At 41.7% G+C, this 17,328-nt stretch overlaps 1 protein-coding gene across 4 annotated transcripts; it reads right to left on the reverse strand.

The window, feature by feature from the left end:
* Positions 1 to 1,563: 1,563 nt before the first annotated feature.
* On the reverse strand, positions 1,564 to 15,583 carry LOC126994653 (uncharacterized). Of its 4 annotated transcripts, none has more exons than XM_050853956.1 (12): positions 15,279 to 15,583; positions 12,148 to 12,353; positions 11,552 to 11,816; positions 10,613 to 11,079; positions 10,280 to 10,471; positions 9,796 to 9,936; positions 9,414 to 9,510; positions 8,197 to 8,330; positions 7,917 to 7,976; positions 7,602 to 7,749; positions 7,159 to 7,363; positions 1,564 to 6,833 (listed from the first exon to the last, which is right to left on the reverse strand). In XM_050853956.1, exons 1-12 carry the CDS (start codon positions 15,322 to 15,324, stop codon positions 4,574 to 4,576), a joined length of 4,221 nt encoding a protein of 1,406 aa, XP_050709913.1. In that variant the 5' UTR covers positions 15,325 to 15,583; the 3' UTR covers positions 1,564 to 4,573. The 4 variants fall into 4 exon arrangements, with proteins under 4 accessions (XP_050709913.1, XP_050709911.1, XP_050709916.1 ...); XM_050853954.1 differs by lacking the exon at positions 15,279 to 15,583 and adding an exon at positions 14,652 to 14,772; XM_050853959.1 differs by lacking the exon at positions 15,279 to 15,583 and adding an exon at positions 14,439 to 14,549.
* Positions 15,584 to 17,328: the final 1,745 nt, after the last annotated feature.

Raw genomic sequence — 17,328 nt, forward strand, 5'->3', positions numbered from 1 at the left:
GTGTTGCCATACATGCCATGGCCAGATTAATTGGTTTGAGGTATAGCAAATAATGCTTTCATACCTTGTTTGTGCTTGAATATATTTGTTTATTGTTGAGGGGTCCTGTCGGTTAGAAATTACTACTCCATCCATATTTGCTACCACAGCTATATGGGGAAAGTGACCCTGGTATAAACATCTCATATGATTTAATAATTCAATTTTGATTAATCATAAGACATTAAAAAATGTTGCACAGCAAAACATAGGTTTTCAAGCCACTGTACAGCATGTCACACACCACCGTGGAAGTCATCATCATACATATTACTACTTAAGCTGACCTCATCACTTTTTATCAGTACTTCCATTAAATAAAACCGGTTTTTGGATATAATGTCACCCCCTTCCCCAAATTGGATTGTTAAGGCAGGGGTTTACTGTGTTTCTGAGAGCTTTTGTGACTGTCTTTCCTATTTTCCAGTAAAAAGAAAACATGATTCAAGTGAGTTTTCATCACAGGCTGCCAGAAGTGCTCATTCAGAATGATTTAGCTTGGTTTCGTACAATGAATATCAGAGAAAGCCAAAAGCCTCTTTCAGTGTATTATATAATGTTACTGGCACAAACTGTCCAACACATGGGTGAATAAACTTAAAAATAATATATTGCAGGATTCTTCTGTGAGTAGTTAAGCACTAATATCATAAACTAGTCATTTGCCATCTTAAAGGTAAGGTGAGACATGAAGGCACTTGACTCCTGTACTTGTGCTTGCACCATCAAACAGCAGCATGGAAGAGATACTGACATAAGGCACTTTTCCTTCATAGAGATACTTCAAAGATAGATCACTTTCTTCAAACAAGACATTTTGAAGCTTTTATCTGGATAATAATTATAGCAAAACATCAAAACACTTGTATATCAGAAAGATGTACTAATTATTATAAGTTAACTTTTTTTTTTTTTAATTTTTACCCTACAAGTTCATAAAGCCAAATGAGCATAGAAAAGTATTATTCTCAAAGAACTGATAAACCTTATATATATATATATATATATATATATATATATATATATATATATATATATATATATATATATATATATATATATATATATATATATATATATATATATATATATATATATATATATATATAATTGGTATATTAAGTGATTGCAGTATGTGTGTGTGTGTGTGTGTGTGTGTGTGTGTGGTGTGAGTGTGTGGTGTGTGTGACAGAGAGAGAGAGAGAAGTGAGTGAATGTGCACACAGGTAAGGCTCTATCATTCTCTTGGCCCAAAGTCCCCTGCACACAAGCCACTTTCAGTGGATGATGACAACCACTTTTCATGGTGCCAGTAAAAAGATAAGATTGATGCTATAGATCAAAATTTCAGTTTGAACCATCTTATCGGGCCATTACTTTTGTGACATGAAAGCACACATCATCAACAGTTGTCACAGCAGCACTGTGCTACTTGTTGTGTAGGAAGCCATATGAATCAATAATATTCGTCACTGGTCACCTGTGCCAAACCACCTTGGCATGGCAGGAAAAATGGATTGGGTCTTTCTTTCTTTTTTTTTTTTTTTCGTGTGTGTGTGTGTGTGTGTGTGTGTATATCACTAAAAATTGGCTTGTGTGTGGGCTTCCACAGAAACACGTGTGTTTCATTCCTTGCCACAAAGAAATGGCTTATGTGCAGAAGGACCTTAGCGGTGCTGGAGCACCATACTATAATTAGCACTAAAAATGTCACTGCCTATGTGAACTAGTTTAAAAAATTATCCTAATATAATTCAGGTACTGCATGAATCAGTATTGGAATGACACCCACAGAGGGAAGACCATTCAGCACATGGCATCACAAAAAATAGTAAATCTGACTGAAGAATCAAACAGTAACTTTGATCCACATGCTATCACCAGTTAACATTAACTGATGCACAAATAACCATTAATTAATACTAAATCATATACTATATGTTTAACTGAATACATGATGTATACAGTGGCTGTATCTACATCAGTATTTTCAGATTGTGAAGCCCTCAAAAAGAAGAGCATTTCTCTTTATATCCTAATTGACACACAACCCTGCCACTGTATGTGACTGCCACTGAAGAAGAGAATCTTCCCAGGGATAACATTTTTTTTGTGCAAGTTGGCCAAATATGAAGCCAGTCTTTCAACATCCAACACCATCATACTGCAGTTTCTAACACAACAGTTGTATAGCTGCTAATTTAGGCAGAGAATCCCATAACTGCCTTCTAAGATATCTTATAAACTATTAGAGAGAAAGAAGAGCATCTATTACAAGGTTACTTTGTGGATGTGCACACTGCATAATTATCATAGTTATCTCAGTAGGCAAATACATGAGTGGTAGAAACTTTCAATGCCTTGGTTAATAGAGAGCAGTTTTTACTTTGGTGAGACTTCTCAAGTCTTGGTAATAATTTATCACTAATTGCTTCCATAAATCATAAGACATATAGGAATATTCAACTAAGCAAGTTTATTTCAAAACTGTACATTTGTGTGTGTGTGTGTGTACTTTACCATGGCCTAATCCCGAGCTGGACTCATCATCGCCAGCAAGTACCTTCTCTATTAGACCAAGCTCATTATGGTTGATCTCTGGGTACGGTTGGGACCTTCACCCACCACATACCACCACCCCCTTGCTCAAGGAGAGACACGTCACCTTGCCCACCCTAAGACGCAAAGCTGAGGGGTTCTTCCGGGCAAGACTCCATGCAGGCCCCCTTCTCATCCTAAGTACCTCCTGGCAGGATCTACCGACTTGCTCAATCCATGAACTCTGTGGGCTTCCCCTTGTCCTCTTTCACTCAGGATTGTCTCTTACAGAAACAACCCATTGAGAAGGGTCAGCTCCTGGGTAGTGTTCCACATGCCCATACAGTCAGAGTTGGCACTGATGGATGATGCGGGTAATATATGTCACAGTCTCATGGAGTAATCGCCAGCTTGATGCAGTCATTTCAGTGATATCCCATGATTCTGTATAGACACTTATTACCAAGGGCATCAATCCACCTCTCCAAGTCACTATTTAGTGTACAAGTCTCACAGCCATAGAGTAAGACAGGAAGCAAAAGTGACTTGAAGATCCAGATCATTGCCCTTTTACACACCATATACTCATGCTGAGCAAGTTCATAACACCGTGGGCCAAGCCAATCCACCATAAGTCTTCCAGGCAAAATTCACCATTGTTCTGAACTATGCTACCATGGTATGTGAAATTTTTCAAGATCTCAATGTCCTCACCACACGCATGAACAGACTACACCGTCTCATCGAGCAAGCCTCCAAATACCTGTACCTTGGTCTTGGCCCAGGAGACCTGAAGTCATAAGGGCTTTGCCTCCTCATACAGTGCCCTGAGAGCTATCACCAGAGCCTTTAGTGACTGCAAGGATTACTGCATCATCGGCAAAAACAAGGTCAGTGACCTGGTATTAGCAACACATGCTCCACAATGACTCTGGTCTGCAACTCTGCCTAGTACCCAGTCCATACAAGTACTGAAAAGCCATAGGGAAAGGACACAACCCTGCCCCACTCCTGCATTCATGGGAAAGAAGCTGGATAAGTACCCCCACACTTCACAGCACTCTCAGTCCCAGAATACAGACCAGTCAGCAAACCAATAGTCCTTGCAAGTATCCCACTGAGTCACAGGAGAAATCAGAGTGTCTCACGACCAATGGCTTTAAATAGATTAAATAGATAAGATTCATATGGTGATTTAAGTTAACTAATAAAATATATGGCTGCATACTGGTACAATAGGTGTGTGTGTGTAATTCACCATGGCCTGATCACGAGTTGGACTCATAATCTCTAGCAGGTACCCTCCCGACATGAGCAAGTGCTCTTTTATAGTCAATCTATGGGTACTGCCAGGACCTCACACACGACACACCCCATCCCCCTCGCTCAAGGGTGGACAATAATGACCAAGTCAACGGAAAGAATCCGTCCTAAGCAGGCTCGAACTGCCGCCCTGTCAGGCTGTGAAGCCTGGCAGCACAGCGCTCTAACCGGTTGCACCAGTGTGTGTGTGTGTGTGTGTGTGTCAACTTTTAATGTCAAAACATTAAGCTTTGTTTTGAATCCAAGACTGATATAAATAATTTATTTATTTTGAAAGATTCATCCTTGTTTAAGGAAATAAATAAATAACCTTTTTATACGGAGCAATAGTAAAGTTTGTCAATATTGGTGCTTATGGTAGAGTGGACATATGATGAGAATGAATGAGGACACTTTGTGAAAAGAGTATGTATATGAGGGCAAGATTAAGGGAGGGGGTGTTAGGGAGACCACCAGTGAAATGGATTAATAGTGGATGAGTATTGGAGAGTGAGTTCGTAGATGAGGAAGTGTGCTGAGAGGGAGTGCCAGAAAGGGGGAAAGTGGAGACACTTTGGTCGTGGCCACACCCTTGAGGGAGATTCCCGTGAGGGAGCACAGCATCTGATGAATGTAAATAGATAGAATAGTTAAGTTGTGATTCAGTCATTTGAATAACTGTGATATTATTAACTCAAACCTGTAGTGTTGATGTAACACTGTGACCAGCAGCCACAGTGATGGATGGAGGTGAACTGCCTTGTGGGATGGTTGTAGTCTGTTCAGAAGCCACCACCATGTTATGGTGCAGCAGGTGGTCCATATAGTCAGTGGTACCATTCAGTATACTGCTCTCACAAGGTACAAGCCCCTCTACCTTCACCAAGGTACTGCCAGACTCAGGAACCTCTCTTAGATGGGAGATGTTTTCTGCCACACATCCACTTTGCACAGCCTCTTCTGCCAGTCCTGTGGTGACCATAATTGGTTCATCTCCAACATTGAAACTCTCAATAATTTCAACATTTTCTAGTAGTAGATCATCCTGCACCCCAACGTACTGCTGAACATCCTGGCTGATCAGAGGGTAAGTAATATTGTTTCTCTCATCTAAATGAGTCACAGTATTCTTGGGTGCTCCTGTCTCCCCCACACACGGATTTACAGAGTAAGTAGTAACTTGAGTGTTATCTGGCAAAGACTGTGAAGACCATGGGAACAATTCACTCTGACTTCCAGGCAGCTGCTGTGCTTCACAGACATGTGGGACGGTTGTGACAACAACTGAAGGAGAGGAATGCAAAGTTACAGTTGGATTCTGTGGTTCCCTGCAGCTTATAAGACTTTCACTTTTGATGGCATGGTCCCTCCCCAGATTATTCACAACCTGTTTATGAATCATGGGCTTATCACAGCTGACTGTTAGTCTACTACTGTGTGTAGAGATCCTAGTGGGTGGGTCCTGGTGACTCACTACTTTTGTTAGCACCCTTGGCCCCTCTGGTGCAGGAGACACTGCCTTGGTGGTGGTCTCCATGGTACTTACTGGCACAGTAATGGGTACTGTCAGCTTGTTGGATCCACTATTAGTAATCTCAGGTACTGAACCTCTGCTCAGAACACTTATGACCTGAGGTGGATGAACTGATGCATGCTGACTGCTCTTTGGGATAAGGGAGGCACTGGCCCGATACACCTTGGCCAGTCGTCCATCATGGCTGTGCACATATTCAACTACATACAGACCTTGACTGTTACTAGTACTGGTTTTGACATCTGGCTGAACACATGAAGCAGTGGACATAGCATCAGTACCTGGCTTACCATAGGATTTTATGGGCTTTTTAACAGCAAACCAATCAAAATTATTCCCAGGGTCAGGCTGCTGCTGAATGGTTCCTGAAGCATCTACCTCATGACCATTATTGGTGCAGGTTCTGAGCTCTGGGTGACCACATGAGGGAGTAGACAAGGCTTCATGGTGGTCACCAGTACCACTACCTGGTCTACCATAACACCTGACAGGCTTCTTAACGGTGAACCAGTCAAGATTGCTTCCTGAATCAGAGTGCTGCTGAAGGGTTCCTGGAGCACCTGCCTCTTCATTGACATTATCCATGCCTGAGCAGATGGTTATTACTTCCTCAGGACTTATATGGTCTCCAACTAGCTCTTTACAGCCAGTGTCCAAGTTAGTTACTTCACCTTTTATCTGATTCTGAGGACCTTCCAAAATCTCTCCATCAACCTGATCCTCTGGAATGGTTAGTTCAGAGGCCATCTCCAAGCTTTTAAGGTCTATGTTGATAGTATTCCAAGAGGATCTGATGTTGACCTTTGGCAATGTATTATGCTCTGGTGGAGGTTGGAAGACATATGTCCGCAGGTCCCCTACACCTTCCATCACAACCTCTTCCTCCACAATTTCTTGACTGGAAGCATGTTTATCAACTTGCAGGCCATTTCCCTGTAGATGACCTTCCCATTCCTTGACCTGCTCTACATTACTTGTGTCTGGAAGAACCCTTTTGGACTTGACAAAAAGCCCTGTTTTGCCATTGGTTATCTGTTGCATCTCAACAGGTATCTCCATACTGTTCAATGGTACCTGGTAACTCCCTGCCACACCTTGCAACTTTCTGGACTGAAGAACCTCGCCATAACTCACCCCTTCCTCTTCCTCCTCTTCCTCCTCCTCATCTTCTTCCTCCTCTTCCTCTTCCTCACGGTCTCCCTCCTCAAAGTCAGTCCACACCTGTTCTTCCTCCATCTGGGCTGCAGCTTCTGGACTGATGATTTTGAGGGGCTGCCGTGGTCTTCGGGGTTTGCGGCCTTGAGATTTCTTCATGCGGTCAGCCTCCTCCTGGGAAAGAATGATGATTGTCCCCTGCGTGGTGAGCAGCTTGCCATGGCGAGTCCGCAAGTGTCTCTTGTAAGTGTTTCGAGTCTTGAATCTGTGAAAGTTATAAAGATGAAGAGGAATCCAGGAATGTGGATGACTAATAAGCCAAAGTGAAACATTAGACAAGATATAAATTTTATAAATGGCATATTTTTTCCTATTATATATCAGTACCTTGGCAGCAGCACTATTACTACTGAAAAAATCCAGCAATTACATCTTAATTCAAAGTTAATTAAAAGCTTTTCTTTGTTATCATTCAAGAGGAATAATATAAGCAAGTGTATAATAAGAAGAAAATGGAGATCTCTACAGCAGAGACTTGCTTGGGAAAACTGAAGTCTATCCATTAGAATAGGTAAAGTCCAACCACATACCTCATAAGGCAGTCTGAACACTCATAGGGCGACTCGCCAGTGTGGCGGCGACGGTGTTCCTTGAAGTGGGATGGGTGACGGAACTTGCGACCACAGTCACTGCAGGTGAAACGCGTCTGGTTGGTGTGTATCAACATGTGGTAGTTGAGCGAGTGTTGCCGTGTGAAGACAGCCTCACATATCCGGCACTCATATGGACGGATGCCTGTAAATGGGAAGCATAATGGGTGAGTCGAGGTGAGGAACACACTGTAGAAGTAGTGATGTGCCATATGTTTCTTAAGAGTTATGTACGTGGAAGTTCTGTTATTTTAAGTATACTGATTCAAGAAGGTCTATACAAAGTTCCCAGAAGGAATAGGGCATCAACAACTAAAGAATGGGTAGATTACAATATTAGTAATGATGAAGTGCAGTGTGGTGCTACACCTTTCTGTCAGTACCTGCATGACTGCGGTAATGTGACAGCAGCGTGGATGGGGCAGTGAAGAGGCGTGGAGGGTGGCAAATCTTACACTCTAGTGTCTCCAAGGCCATCACAGACTGGGACCGGATTTCATTTATGAGTTTCAGGGCCATCTCCTTCTCTGCCTGAAAGTATTAGTCACAAAAAATCACATCACACTTCTATATTATCTAACTTTATACATTATTGTGACATTCATACAAAATATCTAAAGTTTGTTTTATATATTGGATTATAATTATTATTGTAGTTTAAGTTTAAAAATTTCAAGAAAATAAATGAACTTCATTACCCTCAACATGTTTCCTGCACTAACTGGGATAGCTAAGTGACAGGAAACCATGGGCAGCAGCTGACCAAGAACAGCCATGAGAAAGAAAAATTATTTTAACCACAGGAAGACTGGCTTATTAAAAGGGCTTATTCCAAGGCTAATCATCAAACAAATGGTGCTTAAAAGCTAGTTAAAGAACAATGACCAATCATCATACTTGCAGCCCCTATAAAGTACTGCCACTCTATCTCAGCATTAAAACAAAACACACAGGTCAAAAGGTGTATGCATGACTCACTTTGCTTTGTCCAATAAACTTCGCCCGTCCCTTGGGCTTCTTACGCACTTTATACTCATCCCTTTCAATCACTTTCTCCACACCCTCCATTTCCCCAGAGGGATTGTTGTGGTCATACACCACAGGTAGGTCCGCTGTGAAAAGGTAGCGTTTAAGTTTTGTACCAGATATGGGAATTAAGGACACAAGTTTCTATATTCTACTGTGAATTATGAGAGGTGAGGACATATCTTCTCTGTCACAAGAAATTACATCAGGAAAATGGGGTTACCAAAGATGATGATCTAGTCAAGACATGTATGAAGACATTCTTAATCACCACTGGGAACTGACAGATCAGTTCTCAATAAAAAGCATATAAGCAAAATGTTATGAATCAAAGGTCAATAATAAAAGCTGTACAGGTACCTCTCAATTTACACTTTTTTTTTTTTTTACAGCAGAGGAAGCAGCTCAAGGGCAAAAACTTCAAAACACAATATCCTGCTAGGTGCTGCTCCTGGAAAGAAAATAAAACAGGAGGCCAAAGAGAAAGGGTCAATTTCAGATGGTGAAGTGTCTTGATATCCCTCTATTGAAAGAGTTTAAGTTGTAGGTAGGAGGAAATACAGACATAAGGCTGTTCCAGAGTTTACCAGCAAAAGGGATGAAAGAATGAAGATGCTGGTTAACTCTTGCCTAAGGGATGTGGATAGCATAGGGATGAGCAAGAGTAGAAAGTAGTGTGCAGCGGGCCACAGGAGGGACGGAGGCATGCAGTTAGCAAGTTCAGAAGAGTAGTCAGCATGTAGATTGAGAGGCAATATCATGGCAGAATTTAAGAAGTAAAAGACTGTCAGTAAGAGGAGGGAGTTACTGAGATAAAGAGGATGTTGAGAGGCAGAGACAAAAGAATTCAACCAAGCAGGGTGTCAGCACAAAGGCGAAGTTGATAAGGACAACAGGAGGCACTCTATCGGCTTATTAATATTGTGCTAAACCAAATTCACGTATTTGAAATGCATAAAATGAAAGGTACCTGTATATAGTTGCAATCTAGTATGCAGTGTACTTAGTTTAACCAATTAAGCACACTGCATTTAAGTTTGTAACTATATAAATATAGCTTTTTCTCTTATTCTTTGATAAGCATGCTGCATTATAGCTTGGAACTTTGTACTTAATGGCAGGCTAGACATACCAACAACATGCCAGAACCACACCAATTAGTCTATTACCTGAGCGCATTACTTTGTAATGTTGGTCAGGTGTAAACTCAACTTCACAGCCCACCACTGGCAAAGGTGTTCCTGCACTGCCACAGCCTTGTGCCATCTGGAAGAGATAATTACTACCCATTAAGAATATGAAAAAATGGTCCTTATGCAATCACAAAATAGGCATTCTAAAATATATAGTCATATCCTTTAAGACCCGTGTGAAACTATTTTGATATAATCCTGAAGCATCTTTCCTATCCTCTTATGATAGTCTTTATTGTTTGAAATCTCATCTGTTGGGCTGCTTCACAGTTGTAAAAAAATATAACAATAAAAGAAAGCAATTTAAATCATTCTAAAATCACATAAACCAACTAAATTAAATATGTGAGGTACTAACAATGCCTCCCTGAAGCTCCTCATTCATATGTTGGTGGAGTAAGGTTGACTGGTCCTCTGGCAGATTCTCTTCCTTGACTTGCAGGCAGCTAACTGATCCATCAACTCTGCCTCCTCCTACTCCACCTCTATTCCAAGCAACCTACAGAAAAATGGTAGTGTATTTCAAGATACAAGCAATCCCCAAATTACAAACACAACTGGTCCCTGAAGGTCTTTCATAAGTTGCTGTTTTTCGTAAGTAAACACACACATCAGCAGCAGCAGCAACAAATAAATGGGTGGAAAAAAATGAAAGTCTGAAAGGAAGGAGCAGCTGGATGGGCTGCCCACCAACTGCCCAAGCCAGGATTCGAACCTAAGCCTGTGGATCCACAGCTAGGCGTAACACTTGTAATCATTAGACCACAGATACTTTGAAGAAAATATACATCAGAGAGAAGCTAAGATTCTGTGTGAACAAAATAAACATGACTATTCGTTACCTGGTAGGAGGCCTGTGGATGGTGCTTGTGAGAACCCTCTCGTGCAGGTTGTTCCCAAGTTTTGGTATCCCTCTGTTCCCCTGTGTCCCACTTCAGAGGGGAGACCCTGAGATACCCATGGTCATGTGACACAACCTGCTGGATGGGTGGCCTCTCTATTTCCCTCTTAACTTCTAATGGGATTATTGCAGTCTGAAAATTATAAGACATTATAAGCTGATAACCATAAACCAGCTACCACCTTGTGACCATGGAAACAAAGCATCAATTTTTTGCATTGCACAGCATGTGAATAAGACACAGCCTCTCACAGACTCCAAGAGATATACTAACCCCAACCACAGGCTTCACATCAGAACTGTTGTTGTTGCTGTCATTGCTGTCACCTGCAGGAACAGGAGGGCTGGTAGCTGCCTTCACCTTCTTAGCACGGACTTTCACCTCACGGCCATTTTCCAGCTTTCTCTTTGGTTTCGTCTCACCCACAAACAGCTCCTCATTGATCTCCTCTACATTCACACTGGCTTGGGGAAAAATGTTGCTTTTCCTATCACTAGTTGCCTGGGCATCATCCTTTTTCTTCACAACTTCATTTTCTTTCTCCTTGCTTGACAGCACAACTTTCTTCGACTTGCTACAAACTTCTGCTCGTAACTGTGTCTTTGGGGACCCCGAAGACTTATTGGCTCGGGCATGACCTGTGTTGCCACGTTTCTTCCCTCCTGATGTGTCCTGCTGTGAGAGGCGCCTCTTACGTGCTGGTATTGACTCTAACAGGTAACTCTGCCGGCTCTGAATACCTGCAACAACACAGAAAATTAGGAAAGGTAGGCAAATGCATCAGCACCCATTTGTTGAATATAAAATATTACTAAGAAAATTTCAGGGAATATAAAATTAAATTATACAGCATGAAAGTAACTAGTTATAGGAGGAAAATTAATTACTCCCCCCCCCCCCCCCCCCACACACAAAAAAAAAAAAAAAAAAAAAAAAAAAGTGCTTAACTCAAATACTACTGTATCTAATAACTAGGTAAAACTTGAATTAATTCAAAGATGACTAACCGACACTCAGAGAAGAAAACCAATGAAAGAAGCTCATTTCCTGTACAACACAAAATAAATAATTGTGCTGCCTCAAGTTCCTTACGTAATTGTAATTTATTAGTACATTTCTGTCCACAGTTTACTTCCCCCCTTGTTTATTCAACTTTTTGTCCATCAACGTAAGCTCAAGAGGTGCCAATAAGACTAATGTTACTGAACTTACTCTTGTGCACCTCCAGGAGGGACTTGAGGTGAGCCTGAAGGTGTGTTTTCATGCCACTCCTGGCCTTGTGCTCACTCCCAAAGCTCTGGAAGAATTTTGAGCAAGCCGCAGGCAGCATTCCACACGTGTAAGTAAAGCGCTTCCACATCTCATTTGATTCACACTCAGCAAACAGTTTGAGAAGGAGGTAGTCTGTCATCCCAGACACCTGGTCAAGGGTCAAAAGGTCATAGTCACTGGGTCGCCGACTTGTAGTGCTGCTAGCCTGTAGGGTGATAGGAATGATCAGCACACTTGTTGTGAAAAGGGGAATCATCATCATTATCATTGTTGCTCTCACCACATTTTTCACATGACCAGGATGGGAAGTTAAGTTTATGGAAACAAAAACCACTTTATTTATAGTCAGGTAAGGTAATACTGCTTGGTGATAAGGTTCACCTGACAAATTTACACATGATCAAAGGGTACTGTACTCTCATATCTTGACAAAGGCAAAAGGGTCCTAAATAACCTAAGATCAAATAGCAAGACAGTACAAGACATTATGGGTTTAGGTCAATCCTGTACAAATACAAATAGCTTAGGACACAAACCTTCACCCGGCAAGTCTGAGCAGTGTCAGTGACAGAGGGGTCAGTGTGAAGGGTGACAGATGCCACCTCAGCCAGCATATTCAGCATTGAGAGAGCATCTGGCCCAGCACAGCTCACTCCACCTGTCCTCACCCCTTTGGCTGGGGAGCGGGTGCGAGGGCTGGAGACAGGGGAGTCTTCTCGCAGGGGAGACATACTTTTGGGATCTGAAATAGTAGTAAATGAAAATTAAACCATCCAACTGATCATCTTTGTACTCCTCCCTTACTGCTGCTGTACCAACTGTTCCTGCTTCTAATATCCTAATATCCATAGAATCTTGAAAAGCAATACCTAATAACTAGAACTACTATTACTACTACTACAACAACTACTACTACCGCTACAACAGGTACTACTAATACTCATCTAAAACAAACCCTCAACCAGTGGTGGGCACGGTTCCGCTAATCCACTAACCGCTAATTAGCGAAGCTAACTCTTTCGTTAGCTGCTTAGCGTTTTCGCTAAGGCTGGAAACAGTTAGCGGACCAGTTAGCTTCCGCTAAATGTAGTTTCTCCTCCGCTAACTTTACGTCCACTAAAAAAATTCATACAGGTTTGTTCTTGTCCATTGTGGGCAGACACAGCACCAGTTGAGCCACACAGCGCATTAATTCCAAGGCTTCCACTTTTGGGTAAATTACACCTTAAAGTAGGGTAATTGGACAATTATTAGGGACACTTTTGGGTATTTTTGGGTAATGCATCTTCCATTTCCAACTCTTTGAACTCGTGATTTAATAACAAGAATTTGATATTTCCCACCTGACAAAAACTTATATGTCTACGCTACAACATATTGAAATTTCAGGTCTGTTTTTAAGGGTTTTATAACCAAAATACTAAACCGAAGCTAAATCCATATAAAAAAGTTAGCGGTTAGAGGTTAGTGTTAGCTTTCACTAATTTCTTTATCAGTTTAGCGGTTTAGCGTAAGCAAAGCCAACTGTTTAGTTAATGGATTACCAGTTGGCAAAGCTAACTTTTCAGTTAGCGGTGCCCACCACTGCCCTCAACTAAAACCAATACTACTAATACAATTACTACTTACTACTACAACTACTACTACTACTACTACTACAACTAATACTACTAATACCATTAATAATAATAATAATAATAATAATAATAATGATAATAATAATAATAATGTCTAAGAGCAAGACACAAGGCATGAAACAGGTGTTTATATTTACAGAACGAAAAACAAGACATTTGTGACTGAAGCTTGAAAATGATTACACTTGCCCAAAGAAAGTTCTTGTCCTCATTTATCTCACAATCTTCATGTTTTGCTTCCTTAGGCCTTTCACACCTTTGAAAATACAATGCCATGAGAGAATATGTCACTAGCTTCTCTTAGATTATATATTCAATTTCCTTAGAAAATAACAAACAGGTATTAGAGCATATAATTATTTGTTATATTATATATGTGATTATTGTTTCGAATATAACTTTCATTCAACAATCCTTGGGTTTTGCAAATCAATTATATATATATATATATATATATATATATATATATATATATATATATATATATATATATATATATATATATATATATATATATATATATATATATATATATATATATATATATATATATATATATATATATATATATATATATATATATATATATGTCATCCACTGAAATACAAGAAATGTTTGCAGCAGGTCTCCACACCAATTTCTGCAATAAAAAAAAAAAAATGCTCTAGTGCTTTTATAGCTATTTTCTGGTGATAACAACTATAAGCATGTGAAAAAGCAACACATTTTACCAAGAAATAAGTAGTCTGTGTTGCTGATATATACTGCTTATGTCTGTTCAATGATCCTCACATACACATCTTGATCTTGATCATAATGTGCAGGGCACCTGTATAGGTGTATAACATGCATATTTTGGGTTAACTGTTGGGGGGACGGGGGAGCCGAGTGTGCAGGGGAGGGATCTGAATCATGTGTAATTGTTAGTGTTGGTGTGTTGTGGTGACAAGTGAGTGTATTTGTTTTTAGAATGAATCTATTGTACCACAGTCTACTACCCATGGCTGAGATAAGCTATCTACCTCACGTTTAACATAATCCCATAGTGGGTGGGCAATGATACAAGCATGCCAGTGCTGATGAAAGAGGGACTTATCTGATAGCATATCTAAGGCTGCCTTCCTTTGTCAACACAACTAACTCACACCGAGGGCCATGACGAACCATAAATATAGGTGGTTCTGCCTCACCTGGCCGACCTATGTGACTGACGAGGGAGCCACCGGAGCCTCATAAAACACCCCCACAACAAACACCCCCACAAGCCTGTCCAACAATAGCACTGAGGCAGCCCCTACTCTTGCAGACACCCCATCCCCCGCACCTCCCGCCAAGGCCACCTGTCCCACACACTCCTCTGAACCACCCACACCCAAACACCCTGACCAGCCCCGTGGAGTCACCTGCTGGGGAGTGGAGTGGTGGAGGCAAACTCGTGTGCGAAAATGTGGACCTGACCTGGACCACGCGCGCCAAATCCTTCACTCTGACACGAGGGGCGTAACCCATGACCCCGTGCCCTCCTATCTCCCCTCCCTCCCTTTGACCTCACGCCCTGGCTCCCACAACTAGCCCCCGGGGATCATTAACCGCACCTTCACGCATAGGGGAGAAGATTTCCCTAATTCAGCCAGCCATGGTGACGCTATTCCCGTGTATGTGTGTATCGTCTGCTACGCCCATGGAAGTGTCATCCCTTCTCTCTCAACAGGTTCTTTCCCAAACTTTTGACTCCTGCTCATCTAGTTTTACAGGCCCCAGATCCATTATGGAGTGCTAAATCAGTGGACAGGTTCTCTAAACAGCTTTGAAGGGAAGAATAAGCATCCGTCGGCGTGTAGATAAAGTTATATGAGGGAAAATGTGACGGCGCTTGAGTTCGCGGGTCACGTACAAAGCAGACGCCATTTTAGCAGCCGACGTCTGTCAAACTTTGTAGCTCCTTCCCGCAGCCTCCCCCGTCCTTCCACATGGCTCTAACCTCACCATTCTGAAACGTGCGTGCTTTAACCTTCTAAATTCTTACTCACCCGCGTCCTTCTCGTCTGTTTTGTGGGTTTTCCGGCGGGTTTTCATGGCGAGGCGTGACACTTAGGGAGGGAGGCGCCGCGTCAACCTGGTGCGGATTCTCAGACGCTTCCACCTCCCACATCAACTATTTTCAAAGGCCAAAAAAGAGATTAATCGGGTTTCCTTGAGGGTTTTTTCACGCTCATGGTACAGAAGAAGGGCCACACTACCACCAGGGTCATTAAACTACCCCTAGAAATGCCCACAACACCTACGAAAGCCTTGTCAAATAATGTGTACTTGGGCGCCGAGAGGTCTGCCAAGTCTCGCCATTCCCTCCCTTAACTTTTCTCCCCTTCAGTGACCACTAGTGCAAGTTACCATGGACGGTTAAGTTCTCCACAAGTGTGTATATCACCCTATTTTTTTTTCTATTGTCAGCCCATGGAGGTTGGCTATTGTTCACATGGTCATAATTTCCCCCTCCACGTTGGTCCAACTTGTTGCTTCTTGTGTTTCCATCGAGCACACGTTTATTTATCGTGGATTTTATCCATGAATGCATCACATTTATCACATTGAAAAAGTTAACGCAATGTACTAGAAATAACGCTCCATAGGTAATAAGCTACCCATTATCTATTATTGGAGAGTGTTAATTAATTGTCATATCACAATTAAGTAGGCTAGCTATCACCTTTTTCACCACCGCTGTCACACTAATGCATAATCATATTACACCACCTTTTTATTAATATTAATAGCTTGACTCAGGTTTTGTTCTTGCTACATAGGTTTCTAGTTGACCGCATACCCTATTTGAAAGGAAATCCATATAACATGAAAAAGTTCTTGGAACACGGAAACCAATATGGCACCCACATACTATATCTTGTTCAAGTTACACTGAGAGATTAGCCAAAACCCGAGACGCCGGATACCTATATATACACCTTCAAGCTCAGCTCCCTTTTTTTGCCTTTTATATGGTCGAGAGCTAGAAAGAATGACCATCGTGTTATGAGGGAGTAAGAATAACTCACAGTGCAGGGTGTTACTTTGTCACATACGTCGTAATGCGACGTATGTAACGTAAACATTCATCAGTGGCGTGTGGTGACCCCTGGAGGTCGAGGGTGTGGTGTAGTGCAGCACACACACACACACACACACAGTATGGCGAGGCGAGGCCACCCTAGCCACCCCGGGTATGGCAGGGGTAGATGCCCGCCTTCACGTCGAGGGGCGATGCAGCGGAATCATTTATTGTTGCAAGGTGTGGGACAGCCTATACCCGAACATTACACTTCATGGCCCATATTTAACCATGTCGCCTTATGACTCATTTTTACAAGCCTGTGTCTGTAAACATCGCCTCTCTGTATTGTTTTTATGTTGTTGTTTTGGCTGGCTGGAGGGGCTGGCTAGGGCTGGAGGGTCTAGGAAGGGTCTGGAGGGGGTGGGGAGTGGACTCTACGTACGGCACTGGCTGACGCACCTCATGGAAAAGTTGTCGTACTTATCGGGGGCTTGGCTAATATCATGCCCACCATTTTATGCTTTGAACTATCTTTTGATTTTTTTGCTTATTGACTCCAAGTTATGACACACACTAGATACTTGAGTGTTCCAGGAAACAGGATACCAAACTGAAAATATAACAATAATGTGTAAAACTTTATTACCACATTTTGGCATGTCAATTTCCCTTTTCGTCACATTACAGAACCCATACCCAAGACATCCGACCACACGCATTACGCTTTATTCCACATACGCATTTGTGCACTACTCACAAGATAGTGCCCCATGCCACAGGAATTACTGGACTCATGCCATTACAGTAAACACAACACACAAAAAAACTTAAATACAATTAAAAGTAAACCTATAAAAACAATCGACGATTCATTCAGTGTAGCTTACATCGAGGAGGTAGACAACTGTGTATCAAACAATTATTTTAAAACCTTTCGATCTTGGCGGTCAGCATCTCACTTGATGAATTGTGACAAACGGCAGGCAAACGAAATGTAGATCGTTCACCTGGAATTCCATCATGCCCACGAG

This window comes from Eriocheir sinensis, chromosome 7 (assembly GCF_024679095.1).
Source record: "Eriocheir sinensis breed Jianghai 21 chromosome 7, ASM2467909v1, whole genome shotgun sequence".
NCBI lineage: Eukaryota > Metazoa > Arthropoda > Malacostraca > Decapoda > Varunidae > Eriocheir > Eriocheir sinensis.

Bases quoted from the DNA above. Each gene is read 5' to 3' on its own strand.
- LOC126994653 (XM_050853954.1), bottom strand. From the start codon at position 14,757: ATGGGTTACGCCCCTCGTGTCAGAGTGAAGGATTTGGCGCGCGTGGTC. The intron at 12,354-14,651 runs GTGACTCCACGG...CTACTATTTCAG, and splicing joins ACCACTCCACTCCCCAGCAG to ATCCCAAAAGTATGTCTCCC. The intron at 6,834-7,158 runs GTATGTGGTTGG...TAACTTTCACAG, and splicing joins TGTTCAGACTGCCTTATGAG to ATTCAAGACTCGAAACACTT.